Raw genomic sequence first — 21,465 nt, forward strand, 5'->3', positions numbered from 1 at the left:
ACCCTGTCTCAAAAAGACCAAAAAAAAATCGGCTTATAGAACAAAAAATTACGTTTAATCAAGATAATTATATATTTTTGCTAAGTTTTTTTTTTAATTTTATGTGTATGAGTGTTTTGCTTGCATGTATGTTAAGTGTATCCATGCATGCAGTGCCTGAGGAGGCCAGAAGAGGATGTCAAATCCCTTGGACTAGAGATACAGTTGTTAGCCACCATTTGGATGCTAGAAATTGAACCCAGGTCATCTGCAAACACAGCCAGGGCTCTCGTTGCTGAGCCATCTCTCTAGCCCCAAGATACGTTTAATCCAACTTTCTAGAAACAGTTACTGCTTTTAGTCTACTTTCCACTATGTATTAATGCCAGTTGTATGAGCAGAGTATGATCTAGGGATACAATTTTTTATCTATCTTGAAACAGTCTACTCATTTCTCCCTCTTGTTCCTTTGTGTTTGTGTTTGGAAAAAGTAATACCATATTTTTCTGATATTGCATAGATTGCTGGGGTAAGGCAAATATCACAGTCCTAGAAGATAACACCCCAGACTTTCTAGGTGGTATCCATAACACTTGCTGAATCTATGCATATAATAGTCTCTCATCAGCTTGTATGCCCTATTTTTGATTCATGGTTTATACTTGAGACTAAAGCATCTGGTTGACAAAGAAGTTAGGATACTTGCCTGGTACTTTTTTTATGTGAAATAGGTCCTTGGAGGAAATTTTGCTATACAGACATTTATAAAAACATATGGGGATGTCAAAGCAGAAGACTAATACAAATTCATATTAAGTGTCAGTTCCCATGAAGACAAAGCATGGCTTCACCTGTCTCTTCCCAATGTGGTTAGCCTATATTGGGTAATTGGTTCTCTTAAATTATTGGTACCTAATTAAGGATTTAGGATTGGACACTATTGCTGATAGTGTTTTATTAGCACTAGCCAGTAATGGGTAGCCACACTATCCATAGGGAGCTATGATTTCCATAAGCATTGTGCCTCTGTGATCATTCATCATCATCATCATAAGCCCATTGGGTTAATTAGGGTAGGAAGATATAGATGCAGTTCTGTACACAAGAGACCATTTTTGCAGTTGTGAATACTCTGATAAAAATTATTATGGAACATAAAGTTGTGTGTCCTTTGGAAGCCCACCTAACCTTATCATCAGTCTTGCGTTCTTGTTTGAGTTTCTGTCCATCTTAGTAAACCATTAACTATGCCCTCAAATTGATAAAAACTGACTTTAGACTTTCCCTTCTACAGATAAAATGGACAGGAGCTGGGGAATGGCTTATTCAATAAAATGCTTAAGCACTAGGACCTAAGTTCCATCCTTAGACCCCCACATAAGAATGTTCCATATGGCTGTGTATGTTTATAATCTTGTACTATGTAGGTAGAGACAGCCTAATTAGTGAACTCCAGGTACTATGTAGGTAGAGACAGCCTAATAATTGAACTCCAGGCCAATGAGAGACCGTGTCTGAAAGGAAGTTCCTAAGGATGACATCCAAGGTAGTTCTCCAGCATCCACTCACACAGCATACTCATATAAATACACATGCTCCTACCCATGCATGTGTACCTGCATGCACAGAAGTTTTAAAAAGTATAATAGAGGGGGGCTAGGAGCTGGCTCCATGGTTAAGAGCACTGGCTGCTCTTACATCAGACCTGGGTTTGGTTCCCAGCACCCACATGGTGGCTAACAACTGTATGTAACTTCAGTTCCAGGGGGATCCCACACCCTCTTCTGTCTTCCTTGGGCTTTGCACAATATGGGTACACTTACATGCAGGCAGAGCACTTACGTAAAAATAAATTTTAAAAAGGATATAATAGAAACAACCAATTTGAAATTCTGCCAAATAAAAATACTGTATGGTTAAGAGTATAAATTCTAGAAGGGCTGTACTATCTTAGCAGCTTATTGAGTAAGGCTATTAAAGTGAACAAGGTTCAAGTCTCTCAAGTCTGTTAACTAATATATAGGGAATTCCTCCAAGAAGCCATAGTCCTGGCTGATGGAGAAAGTAGTACCTTAGATGAAGGGCTGCTGGGTAAGAGTTGTGAGTAGCCTGTTTGGATATTTTATGCCTTTGAAACCTTCATAAATCCAGTCTTGTGTTTACATACCACATAATTGGTTGATAACATCTTCGTTTTATGATTAGAGCAATAAAAATGGTTATATATTGTTTAATGGTACAGTTACCTGGTTTTTCGTGATGTCAGACATTTGCTGTCAGAACATACTGGCAAATTGGGAACTGTCTACTAGGAAGACTACCTTTTGAAAGAAGATTGACCTTGCTCCAGAATCTCAGGGTGTGCTCATATTGTTTTATTTGTCAGTAAGAAAGCAATTAAACCAAAGTCTGGTAGAAAACATTTTAAAGTAAAGTAGATTTGGTGAATGGTGGGCCAGAAGAATCTTGAATTCATTTGAGAGGCAGGGAGCATTATTACTAAAGAAAACAAATAAGGATGGCTCTTAGCATCTTAATTTTAGTCTATAATTCTAACACTTTTCTTGGTGTATTTTTTTTTTATTGGACAGTTGAAAAAAGATGAATATTCTACACAACCCTGGTACTGAGACCATAACTTCAGAATTCTGAGTTGATGCTTTGTTATTTAAAATTAATTGCCTTTTTCTGTACTCAACCACAAACTTAGATTTCCAGTGTTGAAAAATTCAAATGGAAGAATTAGCTACTGATTTCTAAGAAAAGTCATTTTATCAGTTATCTCTTATTCCCTGAAACCAGCACCATTAGACTGTTTAGTGTTAACTGTTTCTGTTAGAAATGCTAGAGCTACTGCTCTTTTTACTACATTTCATCTTGTAAAACTTCCGCCATTTATTATTGCTTATATATAACATTTCAGAATATAAATTGATTAGTCTTAATTGCTTCTGATATTAAAATAGAGATGATTTAATTACAAACTATTATTTTTCTTAGATGCCCCAAGTGAAAATTATTTCATTTTTCAAGTAGACTACTTAATAGGCAACAAGTAGGAGCTGGTTTACTCTAAAATTCTTGAACCTAGTATGTTCAGAAGCGTTAAAATGATTTTCACTGTCATTGAGTGAGAGTCATTTGTATGGATCTTATACTAACCAAAAGAACTGATTACTTTCAGTGAATTGATTTCCCTAAAGAGGACAGTTGTATTTCTTAATTTTGTTACCCAGTCAGCTTCCCTATAAGCTTTTGTTTTAGATATTCCTTGGATATCACTGGTACCAGAAAGCAAGTATTTGTAATGATTGATAACTAAAAAGTGAGCAAAAAAAATTTCCCCTTGAAAGAGGACACTATGCCATAGAGAAAAAGCATATTCTCTGGCCAAAACCAAAAGTGCATAATGATAAAACCAAGAGAGGACCTGAGCCTGTAAATTACAAAGGCAGAAAATTACTATGGTGTCATGTGTCCTGGGGCCCTCAGGTTTTGAAAGATTATTCTGAGTCCTCTCTCTTTTCTTTTCTTTTTTTTTTTTTTTTTTTTTTTTTTTTTTTTAACAAAAAAAAAGTATAGACCAGATTGGCTTTAAATTCCTGCTCCTCCTTCTGCCCCAGCCTCCAACATCCTGGGATTACAGGCATGCACCACCATGCCTGGCTCAGTTCATTTTATCACTCAGAACTCAAGTAGATCCTTAAGGTTAGTGCTTGGTCCATTGTGAGTACCTCAAGTGTGTGAGGATGCATGAACCACATAATGGCATTTCACAGAGTATTCATTAATATAAACTCACCCCTCTCCCAAAAGAAAGAAAGTTATCTTCAACTCAGAGCACATTTTCCTGTGGGAAATTCTGTTTACTAAAGATATCACAGTTCTGCTGGGCGTGGTGGTACACGCCTTTAGTCCCACCACTCAGGAGGCAGAGGCAGGCCAATCTCTTGAGTTCAAGGCTAGCCTGGTCTGCATAGTGAGTTCCAGGCCAGCTGGGTCTACAGGGGGCCCCTTTTTCAAAAAAACCAAAAAAAAAAAAAAAAAAAGAAAGAAAGAAAAAAAATCACAGTTCTTTTTAATATTTTATTTTTTTAAATTTCAGGTGTATGAGTGTATTGCCTGCGTGTATGTAAGTACACCCATGTCATGCAGTGCCCATGGAGATCAGAAGAGGGCATTGGATCCCCTGGAACTGGAGTTAGGGACAGTTACTAGCCACCATGTGAGTGCTGGGAACTGAACCTGGGTCCTCTGCAAGAGCAATCAGTGCTCTTAACCACTGAGCCATCTCTCCAGCCTCACCACCTTCCCTCTTAAACACAGGTCCTCACTAAGAAGACAGTCCTATCCTGTGATGAGAATGGAAACAGTAGTTATAGATTGTATGATTTGGGGGGAAAAATGTATATAAAAGCCAAAGAGTTAATGATAAAGGAATGTGGCATTACATTTTAAAAATAGAGACTTTGGGGCTGGAGCAATGGCTCAGCAGTAAGAGCAGGTTTAGTTCCCAGCACCCACCTCAGACAGCTCACCATTGCCTGTAGCTCTAAGCTGCAGGGGGATTCAATGCCTTCTTCTTAACTCCACAGGCACCCGCACAGACACACATACACACATTTTTTTTTCAAGACTTTATAAGAGTATTAGTAGTTTTTGCCATCAGCAAAGAATATTCATGAAGCACTGCACTGAGGTAAAAAGCTTGAACATTGCTAAAATAGAAACAAATACAAAAATTATAGCAAAATACTCAAAATGGGAGCAGCCATGCCAAGTAGATCAGCCCTCAAGCTATGAGCTCCAGTGGCTGACATTGCTGGAATGCCATCATGAATCTTGGACATCCCCTAAGCTCCCTTAGGTGACAGTATGAGACTTGCAGTGGTGAGTCAGTGTTCTCTGTAGCAGCTTGTTCACATAGATGCTAAGTCTTCGCAGGTTGTTTAAACAAATTGCCCTCCTGTAGAGAAGGGATTAAAACACACTGTGAGCTGGGCATGGTGGCACATGCCTGCAGAGGCAGACGGATCTTTGTGAGTTCAAGGCCAGCCTGATCTACATAGTGAGTTCCAGAACAGCTGGGGCTATAAGGAGACCCTGTCTCAAAAAGAAAAAAAAAAAAACCACACACACACACACATTGTGAACAGATTCTTAATCGGGTGTTTTACCTGCCTTAAAGATCTTACAAAATGGGAATATTGGCTCCAATCTATTTCTTTATATTATATTTCTTCGTTTTCTGGGGGGTGTACACTTGCAGTGGCGTGCATGTGGAGGTCAGAGGACAATTTGTGGGAGTTGGTCCTTTCCTTCCATCATGTGCATCTCAGGAATCAAACTCAGGTCTTCAGACTTGGCAGCAAGTGCTTTAACCCACTGAGCCATCTCATTATCCCCCAATCTAGTTCTTTTCAGGCATTTACATTACATACTGTTGATTGAGAGTTTCATTATAAATATTTACCTCCCAACCCCTTCCATCCCACCTTAGTCCAGTGCCTAAAGTTCTCACCTTCAAAAGTTTCTTTGTATTGTCACTGCATGTTTAAGAACTTTCTAGTGAAAATATAGCTAACCGTGGTATTCTAGTTTCCTTTCTGTTGCAGTGATAAAACACTGGTCAAAAACAACTTAGGGAAGGAAGGGGTTGATTTCAGCTTACAGGTTATAATCCATCATTGAGAGAAGTCAGGGCAGGCGCTCAATTAGGAATTTGAAGCAGAAACCAAGGAGGAACTCTGCTTTCTGTCTCCCTTTCAAGCCCATGCTTAGCTAGCTTTCTTACACAGCCCAGGACTACCACCCCTGGATTGGTACGCACAGTGGACTAGGCACTCCTACATCAGTTAACAAGGCAGTCCCTTACATGAATGCCCACAGGCCAGTCTGATCTGGATAATCCCTCTATTCAAGATTCCCTTCTCTGATGACTCTTCAGCTGTGTCAAGTTGACAATCAAAGCTAACTAGGACACCTGAAAAGGATATCAAACTAATTCTCTCAAGTCACAGCCAACCTTAATTGCAATTGACAGATCATAAAAAGGCTTGGAGAAAGTCAAAACAGCTACAGGTATATGATTAAGGCCTACAAATGGCAAGAGCTGAGGGAAAATAGGAATGGGATTTGTGTGGTGATGCTTTTATGGGGCTGTATCCTGGAAGTAGCTGGACAGTAGTGAGCACATGGACATAAGCCTAGATAGGGATAAGGCTCAGTAGCTGGGAAAGAGGTACATTCTCACTGCGTACTATACCATGTCACTTGAGAATTATGTTGGCTACCTTTGATAATGGATGTTCATATGGTGACCCCAAAGCACAGTAAAACTTGCCATATGAGACTCAGAAGTATTTTCTTTGAAAATTGGTAATCTGGGCATTTAAAAAAAATTACTGTTACCGTATAAGTAACAGAGTATATTGTGTGATTAGCTGGTTATAAAAGCGTAGATTAAACAAGTAATAATTATATATTATCAGTATCACAGTTCTAGAATTTGAAATTTGTGGGTTGGCACTGACATTTCACTGATTTGAAAGATGTGTGTAACATAATCCTGTCCTCAGATTCAGAGTATCTGAACTATGCAAAGAATCAGGAAGCAGTAAGAGCACAGAAGTGGAAGTCAAGCAAATGCTCAACTGAATTGGCCAATTAAATATTCCAATGTGTGATGTTCAATGCCAGTATTGGTGGCATGAAAAATAGAAAGCTTTCTGAGCTGAATTTTCAACCAGGAAGTCTTTGTGGAAGCTTCATGGGGGTTGTCTTAAAAGATTACTGGCTCCTTTGAATTTGAATGACAAGAAAGAGGAAAGACTTGAGTATGTTAAGTGCTAAATAGGAATGCATCATTTGGGTTTGAAATTTTTCTTGGAAGTTGCAAATTTTTTTTAACTGAATGGCATTTAAATTTGCACTAAAAAACAAAAAATAAAGGCATGAATGGAAGAATGAAGGAGTAGGTCTTAGTCATTTTTCTTTTCTGAGACCTATTTTAGGGTCTTTAAAGGAAAACAGCTGTTTTTAGAACAATCATTTTCAAATCTAGTTATATAACCTAATACAAATCCTGGCCTTTCTAAATTTTCTGTTCCAGAAACAATTTAAATCTCAAGATTTGTGTCAATATCAGTTACGCTTGTCTGGCTCCTTTCTTCAGTCTGCTCTTCATTGATCCTCAGTTTTTTCTAGTCATTCTTGGTTTTATCATTTTTCCATATTTAGCTTCTTAAGATTTGGGTTTTTTTTATTCATTTTTTTATATTTTGAGACAAGATCTCATTATGTAACCCCAGCTAGTCTATAATTCACTTTGTACAGGTTAACCTCAAACTCATAGTGATCTGCCTGCCTCTGCTTCCAGAGTGCTGGGATTAGAGGTGTGACCTGGCTTGCTTAATATTGCATTTTTATTTTTATGTGTTTGAGTATATTGCCTGCATATAGGTAGGTGCACCCGTGTCATGCAGTGCCTGCTGAGGTCAGAAGAGGGCACTGAATCCCTTGGAACTGGAGTAATAGATGGTTGTTAGCCACCAGATGGGTGTTGGGACCAAACTGGGGTCCTCTGCAAGAGCAGCCAGTGCTCCTAAGTGCTGAGCCATCTTTCCAGCCCCCTGGCTTATTTTTGATTATGTATATGTGTATGAGTGGCCATGCTGGGGTGTGTGTGTGTGTGTGTGTGTGTGTGTGTATATGTATGTGTATGTGTATGTATGTGTGTATGTGTGTGTAGTGCCTACAGAGTTGGTGTGTGTGTGTGTGTATGTGTATGTGTATGTATGTGTGTATGTGTGTGTAGTGCCTACAGAGTTCAGAAGAGGGCATTGGATTCCCCTTGGAACTGGAGTTACAGGAGGTTATAAGCTGCCTAATGTGGGTGCTGGGAACCAAACTCAGGTCCTCTGTAAGAGCAATACAAGTTCATACTTGTTAAGCCATCTCTTCACCCCCAATTTTCCCATATTTAAATGTCATGCATTTTCCTCACTTTTCTTCTTCACCTTCCCTACTATCCAAACCTTTGGTTATTACATTTTCTTATCTGTTCTACACTTGTTTGCACAATTACTAGATGTTTATTCTGATTTTTTTAACTTTTTAAAAGTTTATTTTTTTTATTTTATGTATTGCCTGCATGTAGGTAAGTGCACCTGTGTCATGCAGTGCCCACAGAGGTCAGAAGAGGCTGTCGGATCCCCTGAGACTGGAATTACAGACAGTTGTTAGCTGCCGTGTGGGTGCTGGGATTCAAACCCCAGGTCTTCTGCAAGAACAACCAGTGTTCTTAACTGCTGAGCCGTCTCTCCAGCCCCTGTTTATTCTATTTTGAGACAGTCATCTAAAATATAATGCGCCTTGCTATGCCACAATTAAAAATTATACATCACAGTTTATTTAAAGACAAAGCTAGGGCTAGGGATACAGCTCAGTGGTAGAGTGCTTACCTAGCAAGCCTAAGGCTCTGGTAAAGCGCACACGCACACACACACACACACACACACACACACACACACACACAATATTTAAATGCAAAGCTGTTGAGGATAACCTGGCATGATGTAGTATAGGAATTTTCCCCTAATACTTTTTACTCAAAGCCAAGTACTGGTTTTTGATATATCCATGTCAAGTTTCAATTTGGGCTGAGTTTTATTACATACTTGAATTTCTCAGGAGTTTAGGTGTGAGTGGAGGGGAAAAGAATATGGTGAGACTTTATAAAGTAGTGTTGATTCTTAATAATTCACTTTATTTCTGCCCTCCTACAGACCATTAACTCAAAGAAATATTCCTTTGTATATTATTTGATACTGATTAAGCATAATTTTATTTAGCAGCTTGCTACAGTACAGTCATATCTCCTGCCTCAAGTGCAGAAGTCTTATCTAACCTCAGTGCTATTGCTGAAGAAATTAAAGTTAGAAGAGTTTTTTTCCTGGACTTCAGTTATAGCTCATTGGTAGAGCATTTGTTTGGAACACATAAAGCCCTGAGTTCAGAAGAAGAGGAGGAGGAGGAGGGGGAGGAGGAGGAGGAGGAGGAAAAACATGGAGAGAGAGAGAGAGAGAGAGAGAGAGAGAGAGAGAGAGAGAGACAGGCATGATGATTAAACTTTTGAAAAGCCCCAAAGTACTTTTAAAAAGGGCTGTATGGAAAGAGAAAGCAAAGACTGTTTCTGATCTTTTCTATGGTTAAATTTAGCTTCAGCTGCATAATATATTTGTGTTTCTCAATTCTTAAAGCATGTAACTTAGTTTTAATTCCACATTTATTTTAAAACATTTGGCATCATTGTAGGTATTTGCTGTGGGAAGTAGTTTTCATACCTATATGTAGAAGGATGAAACTACATCTGTATCTCTAACCCTGTACAGAATTCAACTCCAGTCGGATCAAAGACCTGAAACTTTGGAACAACCAGAGGAAAACATAGAGAGGAAAGACTCAAAATATAGGCATACATAATGACTTTCTGAATAGAACTCACCATAGCTCAGGAAGATGCTTAGCAAGAATTGACAGATGGATTATAACAAATTTAAAAGCTTCTGCACAGCAAAGAAAATAATTACCAGAATAAAGAGTCCACCTGCAGAATTAGAGGACATTTTGCCACCTATTCATCTGGCAGGGAATTAATATCCAGAATCTATAAAGAACTTAAAAAAAATACCAAGAGTGAATAATCCAGTCAAACATGGTCAGATCAATTGAACAGATACTTCAGTTGAAACACAAATGGCCAGTGAGTATATATTATTTCTACCAGGAAACCTCCATGGAAAATTTAATGAGGTACTTAGTGGTAGTCTGACTAAGAAGAAAGAAAAAAAATTACAATAATGAATGCTGAGTATGAATACTTTTGGCTTGTTGAGCATTGTGTTTTTAAGGAGGTAAGTTTTAGCGATGGTTTGGCATCTCAGTGGCCATCCTGAATATGCTGTTGAGAATTAGTAATATCAACTCCCTTCCCCAGAGTCTATAATCCAGAAACAACAGTGATGACAACCAGACAGCCCTGTCCAGTGTGCTGTGTGAGAAATCTTAGAGAAGGAGGGCACCATAAGAGCTTGGAACAGCTTTGGAATGAGGTGGATTTAGGCTGACATTTTATATTTTTTGTACTATGTTACCTTTGAAAAGGCTCTTAATATCACTGCTTTCTTACATGTATGATACTGCTTTATAAAGTTATTGAGGAAATTCAGATATTTTTCCATAACTTAAAAACTAGTAGTAGCAGCTATTTGGTTAATTGGTATATTGTAATCCGTATCATTGGATTTTAATGCTGAAAAGGAGGAGACCTTAGATCATCTAGTACAGTTTGTTTTACAGATAAGGGAACTGGTGGTTTGAATGAGAAAGGACCCCTGAGATTCCAGTATTTGAATACTGTGTCTTCATTTGGTGGTGCTATTTTGGGAGGCTTTAGAAGGTGTGGCCTTGTTGGAGAAAGCATGTCACTAGGGACAGGCTTTGAGAGTTGTTATAGTTTGTTTCTCCATTGCTGTGACAAAATATTCTGACCACTACGAACTTGGGGAGGAAAGGGTTTATTTGTCTCCCAAGTCACAGTTCATCAGGGAGCCCAAGGTAGGAACTAAGGACAGGAACCTGGAGACAGGAGCTGGAGCATAGGCCATGGAGGAATGTTGCTTACTGGCTTGCCCCCCTGGCCCCTGTTCAGCCTGCTTTCTTATGTAACACAGGCCCACCTGTCCAGGGGTGGCACCATCCACAGTGGGCTAGGCCCTCCCACTTCACTCAACAATTAACATGCTTCACAGACATGGCCACAGGCCAGGCCTATGGAGGAAATTCCCCAATTGAGGCTCCCTCAACCCAGGTGTGTCAAGTTGACACTAAAGGTATCCAGCATAAGAGTTCACAGCTCATTTCCAGCTTGGTGTCTCTGTTTGCTGCCTGTGCTTGGAGATGAGAACACTCAGGTTTCTGCTCCTGCCACCCTTTGCTGACCTGCCTCCCTGCCTTGATGAATCCATCCCTCTGGAACCATAAGCCAAATAAATTTCTACAAGTTGGTGTTTAATCACAGCAAGAGAAAAGTAAGGAGTTGGTACCAGAAAGTAGGCTGTTGTGAAGAACCTGACCATATTTTTTGGAAGAATGTGGAAGACTTTGGAAGTTCAGACTAGAAAAGTGATGAATGCTGTAAGCAGAGCTTAGTGGGTAATTCCAGTAGGATCCTGGAAGAAAATAGAGCAATGGAGTTCCAGAAGGAAGCAAGTGTTATAGGACAAGAGTTCGTAAAAAATCACCAACACCACTTTAAGAAAAGTAGCAAGGTAAATTTTAATTTTCGACCAGCCGGGCTGTCTATCTCGGGAGTAGAAGCAGCCCTGATGATTGTTAAGTCAGAGTTTTTATAGGATTACAGAATTATTATTAAAACAGGACATTTGTGAACCAATCAGGTTTGTACAACATAGCAGAATTTTGACTCTATTAATCAACAACCAATCATTATACAGACAAGTGATACAGTCATATAACTTGGCACTCAACTTTGTGACATTAAAAACTAGCCAACTGCTTTAGCCATAACAAGTAAAATAAGACAGTCAAGGTAAATAACTTCTAGGTGGTCATACAATAACAGGATAACAAGGGTGGTCTTATGCCCTGTGTCAAGGCGACCCAAGACACCAAGCGGGTTACAGAAGCAAAACAAACTGGTTAGTCAGATGTGTAATGTCTGGAATTAGCACATTCCACGATTCAGGGCTAGGGCAATTTTCCAAGGCCCAAGGTTGCCCCCCTTTTCCTTTCGGTGTGGAGCAAAGTTGCTGCTGAAATGGCTCTGAACAAAATGGAGTAACTTAGGGAAGTTTGCTGAGCCAGTTCACAAGTACTTAAACAGCAATTGGGTTAGAGGTCATCCCTGTGATGTACTAGCAGAGAATCTGACTGCCTGAAGCCTAAGAACTTGCCTGAGGGTAATTGAAAAATAATGGACTAATTTCTTTGGCAGAGGAAATTTCAAGACAGCCTGATGTTGAATCTGTGGAGTGGTCATTAATGGTGAACATTATGTAAATCTACAATGAAAATGAGCAAGTGGGGCAGAAGTACAGAATGTAGTTTGGAGAGAAAGAAAGTACTAAGAAGCTTAATGTGGTGGCCAAGGTGAGTGCTGGAAGAGAGGCTCTCATTGTTAAGATTAGCAACATTAAGGAGGGGCCTCCTGCTCTACACTGGAATAAGTATGCCCTCAAGGCAAGACTCCACCCAATTGAGCTTTCAGCCTGTGAAAGGAAAAAACCTTAGGAGTTTTCTAGGTTTAGAAAACCACAGCCTACAAAAGCTGCTGGTAATGTAGATGAGGGGGCAAGGTCCACCCCAAGTTGGCAGCCAAACTTGACTGTTGTAATGGTACTGGCTTTAGAGGTGTGAAAGATACAAGAATGAGGGGTTAGTTGATTCTTCATGGTTTCAGAAAGCTGCTGAGGCCAGGCAGTGTGTAGGGGAGTCTATGTACAAAGAAGGCCCTGCAAGGCTATGGGGACTTTTAAAGTTTGGCTATATGCATTTTGCATTATGATATGACCATGAGCCTATGGGGGCCAGGGAGTGGAATATGGAGGTTTGAATGAGAAATATCCCCCATGGGCTACAAGTACTGTTCGGGGAGGTTTGGAAGGTGTGTCCTTGCTAGAAGAAGCCTGTCACAGGGGGCAGTCTTTTCGAGTTCATATCCTTGCCCCACTTCCAGCTTGGTCTGTCTGCTTCCTCTGTGTGCTTATAGATGAGAGTGCTCAGCTCTGCTCTGGCTGCCTCTGCTGCCATGCCTCCTTGCCGTGATAGACTTTTGTCCCTCAAGAACCATAACCCCAATAAATCTTCCTTCTATAAATTGCCTTGGTCATATTTTATAACAGAAAATAACTCATACAGAGACTGAAGTTACTGTGCAGTTAAGTGATCTCCCTGAGACAACTCCCTGTACAGAGCCTTGTTTAATGCCTGATGAGCCACATTCTGATCTTATACAGAGAATGAAGCTGAAAGTTCTATGTAACTCATTGCCACCATAGTTGAATAATTTTTAACAGCCCTCAGATGATGGCTTAAGAGAAAATAATAGTAATTCTATACTCAGATTATTATATTGACTCAAGGTGTCAAAAATATTAGTTTCTTTTTTTTTCATTTTGTTTCCATATTTCTTAGACATTGCCTCATTTTTCTTGATCTTCCTTCAGAATAAACTAAAATACTCAGATCGTAAATAAATGTATCTTTGATGTTGGACTGTGGTTGTCTTAATTATTTAAATCTTTATAATATTTCAGTCATTTGAGGAGCCCAGTAAATTACCCATTAAGGCCAGTCTTCCTCTGAATGGAAATGGTGCAGTGATCTCTTTTTTTTTTTTTTTTTTTTTTTAGGGCGCTTCTTTCTCTGAAATGAAATGGTGCTGTGATCTTTTTTTTTTTTTTTTTTTTTTTTGCCTGAGGCATTTAGAGAAAGCAGTGAGAACCATGGCCTTGCATCTGGAAAACAGGGTAAGATCCATCTGGGCTTCTGCATAGTGAGAATTCAGAAGGAAATCAGGGGAAGCCTACTGAAGGAAAGGACTTTGGGGCTTGAACATGGGCAAGAAAGGCTAAGACTGAGGAGACAGGACTTCAGTACATCAGTGTGTCTGTGCATACATGTCTGTATATGTATACATACTTGGGTGGTAGTTGAAAAACATAAACACTTCTATTCACACCTTCTCCAGAGTTGTTAACATTTCCTATTCTCAGCCTCTGAGCACAGATCTTCGTAATGAAATACTCAAACTTAACTGAATTAAATCATATTTTTAGGGTAATCATTCCCTGTCCTCTTTCTGAACAGTTACCTCCCTAAGTGTGACTGTCATGGCTTATCCATTTTGTTGCTAATGTGAAAACCACATGTTCTCTCAGAACTGTAAATGATGCTCCTTTTCCCTCTTTGCCCCATGATAGAACTGGTTCCATCACTAAGGTATTCCTAACAGCCATATCATGAGTTGGCAAATCTAACCCCACTGATTTTCTTTTCCCTCTTCAACTGCAGTTATCAAATCATCAAATCAATTTCTCAGTCCTTTATTGGGGTAGATTGGGGGATTAGGTAGACCACGGAAGCTTAACCATATACATATTTTTAAAACCACAGAGAGTACAATTTCCTTTCCGTTTATATACACAAGGAGAGTCATGTACTTAACATGGGTCCGCTTAATTAGGCTCAACTGTAAAACATTAAATAGTAGTTGAAATGAGTATTTTGCATTCTTAGTAGAAATGCTTGCAAAGGACATTTCATTTACCTATATAGAAGATGAACTATCATAATATTGTATTTAATTATTTAATTAGAATGTCTGACATGTACAGTAACTACTGACTTCAAATTTTAAACTCAAGCTGGGGGAGGTGGTCTGAATATGATCAAAGCACATTATATGAAATTCTCAAATTAAAACTTGTCATTAAACTGTTACAAAAAGTAGACATGATGGTGTGTGCCTATAATCTCATTACCCAGGAGAATTGAGCCCAAGAGTTTTGAGACCTGCCTGAGCAGCATAGTAAGGCCTTGGTTCAAAACTAGCAATAAAAAAATTGAAGGGCAGTTTGCCCTCAGTGCCTCATGTGCAGGGGTAGCCTGGGGCAGCTCATCACAGCCACTGCTGGGCAGGAGGGAAGAAGAAGAGGCAGGTTTTGATTTGTACCTGTCTAGCAACAGTATTCTCTATCCTAAAGAGATTCATATGCAGATTCAGCAGAGAAAGGAAGTTAAGTGGAGACCAAGTAACTTTGCACACTACAGTTGGTTGTTCTAAGCAGACAGATGTAGAAGAGTAGACTTCCTGGCATGAAGATGCAAGTGTACAAACTGAAGGAGGAAATGGGAATGTGGCAATACAAAATTAGGAAATTTTGATGATTTTGGATTTCAAGGAAATACAAATTACATTTAATATAATTTTATTTATAAAAAAATTGAGGACTTTGGAAAAACAACACAAATTGCAAGTAGGAAAGCATTTGCTTATGTGTCTTTTTCCTTCTATCTCTCTTCCTGTCTCCCTCCCAGACTAATTTTTCTCCTGGTGCTTATAATTCCAAAGAAAGCTGGTTTTCTTTTTTTTTTTTATTACATTTATTGTGGGTGGGTCAGTGTACACATGCTAGAACATGCCTTTGGGGGACAACCTGTGAGAGTTGGGTCTCTCCTCCTGTGGTAATGCAGTGCCACACAATGCCTGTATAAAGGCCGCCTGACTCTTAGCATCCACTTCAACCAAGAGCAGGATCTAAACTGTTCAATCTTGTTCCTTCACATTTCTCCCAGGAACTGTCCTCTCAAACAAAGGCCTTGCTCTCTGTTGAAACCATACATCCACCATGAATGGAGAGGAAAGAGGAATGGTCCTATCAGAGGATTATGTCCTTTTCTGCCTCACTGCTGATCCAGAACAGCACACACCACCATCATGCACAGATGTTACCAATTTATTCCCACCTATTTGCAGCACTCATGGGCTAACCTCTGCTTCCGATGAATACTTGCTGCTAGAGTGCTTGATAATTTTCACAACATACACTCATTCTGGGTCAAGGGCAAGGAAGGGTCATGAGGGAGTAAAGCTATATTTTAGGTTACAAGAGGAGTGTAAGGCCTAGTTGGCTTCTTTACATTATAAACATGCTGAGGTAGTGTCCCAAAAAAGTCATTCTCACAGCCCCCCCCCATTGTTTTTTAAATAAAAGCATGTCCATATTGTAACAAGTGATTCCTGCATCCTGATTCACTCTGTGGATCTTGGGGATCAGACTCAGGTTGTCAGACTTAGCAACAAGCACCTTTACCTACTGAACCATCTCACTGGGCCCTGAAGAAACCTATTTTCATTCTTAAATTTGAAACAGGAGACAAGAATCGGTTCAGGATCCTATGAGCAGCCCTTCATTGCTTATACCTACCTTTGAATTGTGTTAGGATTACTGTTACCAAACTCGGAAGGGATTGCTTCATTCTTTTAAAACTTACCTTTGTGTCTAAATGTTTAAACATGTTTTTCTTTTTAATCCCAGCTCTTCCATGAGCAGTTATTTTTTATTTGAATATCAGGTGTTAGGTATCATTTAAAAGAACATATGACTGTGCGTGGTTATGCATAAGTCCTTATATAGGTTAAGCTCTGTTTCCTGGGACTGGCCTTAGGAACAATTTTGCACCAAGTCAGTAGAGTGGGTGAGACTTCTGTTAGCAAGGCTGAATGGCTTCTCCAAAGAAATGTGGGTAAGTACTGGAGGCAAGTTAGGATTGAACATTTATTTATTCCAAAGGTACTCATTTAGAGGCAGAAAGATGAGTTTAAGACTAACCTGGGCTATATATAGCAAGCTTCTGTTCTTTAAAATCACTTGCATAGCCAGGTATGGTGGCACGTATCTTTAATCTCAGCATTCAGGAGGCAGAGATGAGCCATTCCTGTCTGAGTTCCAAGCCATCCTGGTCTACATAGCAAATTCCAAGCTAGCTAGGAGTGCATAGTGAAACAGTGTCTCAAAATAATGAAGAAATGACCAACTTTTTCAGTCCAGAATTACTTGAAAACCATAGAAGGATAAAGTTAGTGAGGGTAGCTTTTAAAACCACGGGGAGTTTCCTACAAAGCTATTCAAGAAATTTTAAGAGTGGTGAATCCAGAGATTTACTGAGTTGGTGGAGTTTACTAAGTTGTATTTCTGTGCTCAGTGAATTTGGTCAAATGGGAACTATAAGTGAATTTGCAAAATCATTTAGGTTACCTTTGAGAAATTACTCCCTGTAGAATATGGTAATTACTTTTGTTCTGTAATATACAGTTTAAGAGAAGTCAAAATATTTCTCCCTAGCCTTTCAGTTTCCACTTAAAACTAAAGCTTTGAGAAGATGTTATGTTTATCTTGAAGTAGTTTGCCTGTCACCAAGTAATCCAAGGAGACACAGATCCTAATTTAAGGATAAAGTCCTAAGTAATTCTCTTTCCTCATCATTGGAAAAAAGAAGGAAAAGCTAATCTTCATCAGGAGTCAAAAGTTCCTGGAAAGTCCTATTTTTCCCAAGAGATCATTCTTTATGATCTTATGATGTATTGCACTGATGTACTAACACAACGGATACTAGCATGATGTAAGTATCAGTTTAATATTCCTATAGGGACCACATCAGTAATAGTTACACAGTGCTTTGCTCAGTGAGACTGGGAATTGTTTAGATTCCTGCCTGATCCTGTTTGTTTTCGTCTATTTTTGGAAAGCAGCAGAAACACTAGCTTCCTTTCTCAAAGTGTCAATATGCTCTGCCTCTGGGGGCATTCCCCAGTGCACACACATTAAAGGTGGGTAGAAGCACCAATTGTTGCACCTCAGATGCCACAAAACACAAGAACAGTTAGCCAAACTTGGGCTTGTTTTGCCATGCATAGAATCTAGTTTTTTTGTTTTTGTTTTTTAAGACATGAAATTAGAAGGGAGGTTATTGGGGAAAGGAAGGGAACTAGAGGGAGCAGGAAGAGAAGACAAAGAATAATGGGCACAAATATGATTAAAGGCATGTATCACAATGTCACAGTTAAACCAGGTGTGTTGTACATTTAATATATTCTGAAAAGGCAAACCAAAACACTTCCTATAACATATGACTAAGCAAGAAAAGGGTAAGGTTCCCTGCCTGAACCAGGAAAACAGCTGGTAAAGGGGCAAGCAGAAAAATATTTTAGGTATTATGGGCCATACAGTTTGTTGCAGTTGAGTAAAGGCAGGCATGGACAGTACACACTGGAACACATTGCCATCTCCCAGTAAGACTATTATAGTGAACTCTGAGTTCTGTGTCATTTTCCTATCACAGACTATTCTTTTGGTATTTAAAAAATTTCAGTACACAAAAATTACTCTTCAAATATAAGCTTTACAAAACCAAACAGCTCCTAAATTTGATCTGGTTTATTTGACAGGCTAAAATTTTGCTTCTCTTCAAGTGAGAATTTGGGGTCAAATAATACCAAACTTTTATTTATTTAGGGCACCACCTTGAATCTCTTTTTGACTTTTAAAACTGCCCTAACAGTAGTTTCAGTGTGAATAGAAACTAAGTGCATACTTAACCTTTTTCTGCATACTTATCCCAGAAAAGAATGAAGTGTTTACACTTCTTTGTAGCATGCTAACTAGTTCCATTCACCCATTTTTGTTCTTCCTCTCTATTTGATAGTGGTTGCATGATTTATATTACCTTACGTTTTTGAAGCCATGAAACGAGTGTAAATTTCTATACAGCAATCAGTGTTCATAGCTAAAGCCTGTTTTTTTTTAATGTTTTTTATTTTTTTCTTATAAACAATTGAAATTTATTTCTCCCAGTTCTGGAAGCTCAGAAGTCCAAAATCAAGGTGTAGGCAGATTTGGTGTTCGGTGAGGACCCATTTCTTAGCTCATCAGTGATGCCTCCTCACTGTGGCCTCACATAGTAAATGATATGAGAAGTCTTTTTTTTTTTTTCTTTTTTAATTGAATTTTTGTGTATTTCGTACAGAACATCTCAATCGATCTTAATCATCTTTATAGCCACCCCCACTGGAGTTCATACAGTTTGTTATTTGTCTTAAGGCCTGTTGTGTCAAGTTGGTGTCCCCAGATGTCCCTCAGAGTAAGTTCATCTACTGAAGTCTAGTCAGCCTACTAGATTTAGGAAGATCAGCTCTTCCTCACCCAGCAGTAATCGGTTGCCAATATTTCTTCAGCTAAGATTGGGGTCAGCTGTCATTTCCTCAGTTTTATGCTGGGTTTTTGTCTTGAGTTTGCATGGGTCCTGTGTATGCTGACATCTCTGTTGTAGGTTCATATGAGCAGGGTTCCAGGAGCTTGTATTTTTATTTTATATGTATGAGTGTTTCGCCTACATGATACTAAATGCACCTGTGCCATGCAGTGCCCACAGAGCCAAGAAAAGGGTGTTGGATCCCCTGGAACTGGAATTAAGTTGTTAGCTACCATGTGGGTGCTAAGAACTGAACCCAACTCCTCTGGGAGAACAGCCTGCTTAACCACTGAGCCATCTCTCCAGCCTCTATTTTATACATAAGCGTTAAATGGGTTTCAAGTTGATTAGTCTTATGTTATAATTGGAGTGATAATAATAGACCAATAGGAAGCAGATGGGTACTATGGCCAGCCTTTAAGGAATTTTTTTTTTTTTTTTTTTTTTTTTTTTTTTTGTCTATAGCCCTAGCTACATAATACTGTTTAAAGAATCCAGCTAACTACATTGGCTAAACTAAATATTTGCATGAAATTAGTGTGTTATAGAAATCTACAAAATATTTGAGGTAGTGGTGGTATTTCGGCAGTTTGAGCTTCATAATGTTCACTGACGTTTAGATACTGGTCTGTATCTTTGGCAAGGAGACAATAGAGATAATACGCATTTGAAAAAGAGGTTTTTAAAAGTGGGAGCTGGAGAAGTGACACTCCCATTAAGAGCATCATGCTCCTCTTACAGAAGACAGTTGTGTTCCCAACACCTACCTCAAGCAGGCAGCCTTGCTTAGCCCAGCTCCACGGGCTCTGACACACTCTTGCCTCCACGGCACTTGCACTCACATGCACATACCCACATATACATGGTTAAAATAATAAAAACAAATCTTTATAAAATTAAAATTATTTTACTTTTTTAGTTATAATCTTTAGACTGGTGAGCTGGCACCATTGTTACAGTGCTCAGGCTCACAACCAAAAAGACGAGTTATAGTCTTTGCTCTTCAGTGATGAATAGAAGACAGGGTAATAGTGACATCCAGATATGTTTATTTCAAAGCCAGATAATATCCAAAGTCTCTTCCTCCTGTCATGTCTCTTCCTCCTGCCCCCTGCCTTAGCTAATGTAAAGTTTTGAAGAAATCACACAAACCGGTTAATAGTTGCAAGCTAAACATGAGTATGTATAGTCTAGTAAATTAACACGTTCTTATACTTTGTATTGTCTTTAACCTATCTGTGCTTTGTCTTCCCAGTTTCATTTCCCTTTCTGAAAGCTTCCTGTCCTGTCTTGTTGCAGGATTACAGCTGGACCGACATTCGCTGCCCCTTTGAAAAACGAAGAGATGCAGCGTGTGTGTTTTGGGACAATGTAGTGTACATTTTGGGTGGGTCTCAGCTTTTCCCCATAAAGCGAATGGACTGCTACAATGTCGTGAAGGATAGCTGGTATTCCAAACTGGGCCCTCCAACACCTCGAGACAGCCTTGCTGCCTGTGCTGCAGAAGGCAAAATTTACACATCTGGAGGTTCAGAAGTAGGTAAGCCTGTTAATTCTTTTGTTTGAGGGAAATGCTTTCAATTCAGATGTCTCTGATTTCATAATTTTCAAAAATTTGGATTATTTGTCCAGGTACTTCAGGAATTTGTGTGTGTGTGTGTGTGTGTGTGTGTGTGTGTGTGTGTGTGTGTGTTTGTGTATTTGAGACAGGGTCTCCCTGTTGCTGTAGCTGTCCTGGAACTTAATATGTAGACCAAGTTGGCCTCAATCTCATGGAGATCTGCCTGCCTCTGCTTCCAAAGTGCTGGGATTAAAGGCATTCGCCACCATACTCAGCTAATTTTTTAAACTAAAAAAAAAAAATGTTATGCATATGAATGTGTTGCCTACATATATGTAAGTGTATCACATGTATGCAGTGCCTTTGGAAGCCAAAAGAGGGTATCAGATCCCCTGGAACTGAATTATGGGTGGTTGCTTGCTGCTACCGTTTGGGTGCTGGGAACCAAACTCAGGTCCTCTACAAGAGCAGCTAGTGCTTTTAACCACTGAGCCATCTTTCCAGCCCCACTTTAGTAATTAAACTATTTGTAATATTTTACTTCATTTATTTTTTTGTCTTTTTAAGAAGAGACCTTCTGTCTCCCTGGAACTCATTATGTAGACCAGGCTGGCCTAGAACTCACAGAGATCCACCTGACTCTGCCTCCCAAGCACTGGGATTAAAGGCATCTACCCGGGTATTATAACATGTTAAAGCCTGTTTTCCTTGAAGGCTTACCTTTTTCCTTCAAATTACTAATTTACAAGAAGGCCAGTTTTCTAGATAAATCATCTACTTTTCATTATGATAAAATGTTAGTTGACATTGAATTTTAGTTATAGATTAGTTGGGTTTTGGTAGATAATGTTATTTGCTTTGAAGATTTCAGAGTTTGACTTCATCATAGGCCAACTAAGTACACTTTATTACATTTAAGTTTTTAAAAATATGTACTGGTTTTTGTTTTGAGATACAGTGTTACTCCATAGTCCATGGTGGCCTTGAACTCCTGATCTTCCTGCCTCAGCCTCCCGAGTGCTAGGATTACATGCATGTACCACCATACCCCCCAACTAAAGAATGATCATTTTCATTTGCTTTAAAGTTTT

The 21,465-nt window shown here is 39.1% G+C and overlaps 1 protein-coding gene across 2 annotated transcripts in view; it reads left to right on the forward strand.

Annotated features, from left to right (window-relative positions):
* Positions 1-21,465, forward strand: part of Klhl7 (kelch like family member 7) — a 73,322-nt gene that overhangs the window by 43,798 nt on the left and 8,059 nt on the right. For both annotated transcript variants that reach the window (XM_008841461.3, XM_008841462.3), the window contains exon 8: positions 20,113-20,353. In XM_008841461.3, the coding sequence (XP_008839683.1) occupies positions 20,113-20,353 (241 nt within the window). The remainder of the gene's footprint in view (positions 1-20,112; positions 20,354-21,465) is intronic.

Source organism: Nannospalax galili, unplaced genomic scaffold (genome assembly GCF_000622305.1).
Source record: "Nannospalax galili isolate Female #2095 unplaced genomic scaffold, S.galili_v1.0 scaffold158, whole genome shotgun sequence".
Taxonomy (NCBI): Eukaryota; Metazoa; Chordata; class Mammalia; order Rodentia; family Spalacidae; genus Nannospalax; species Nannospalax galili.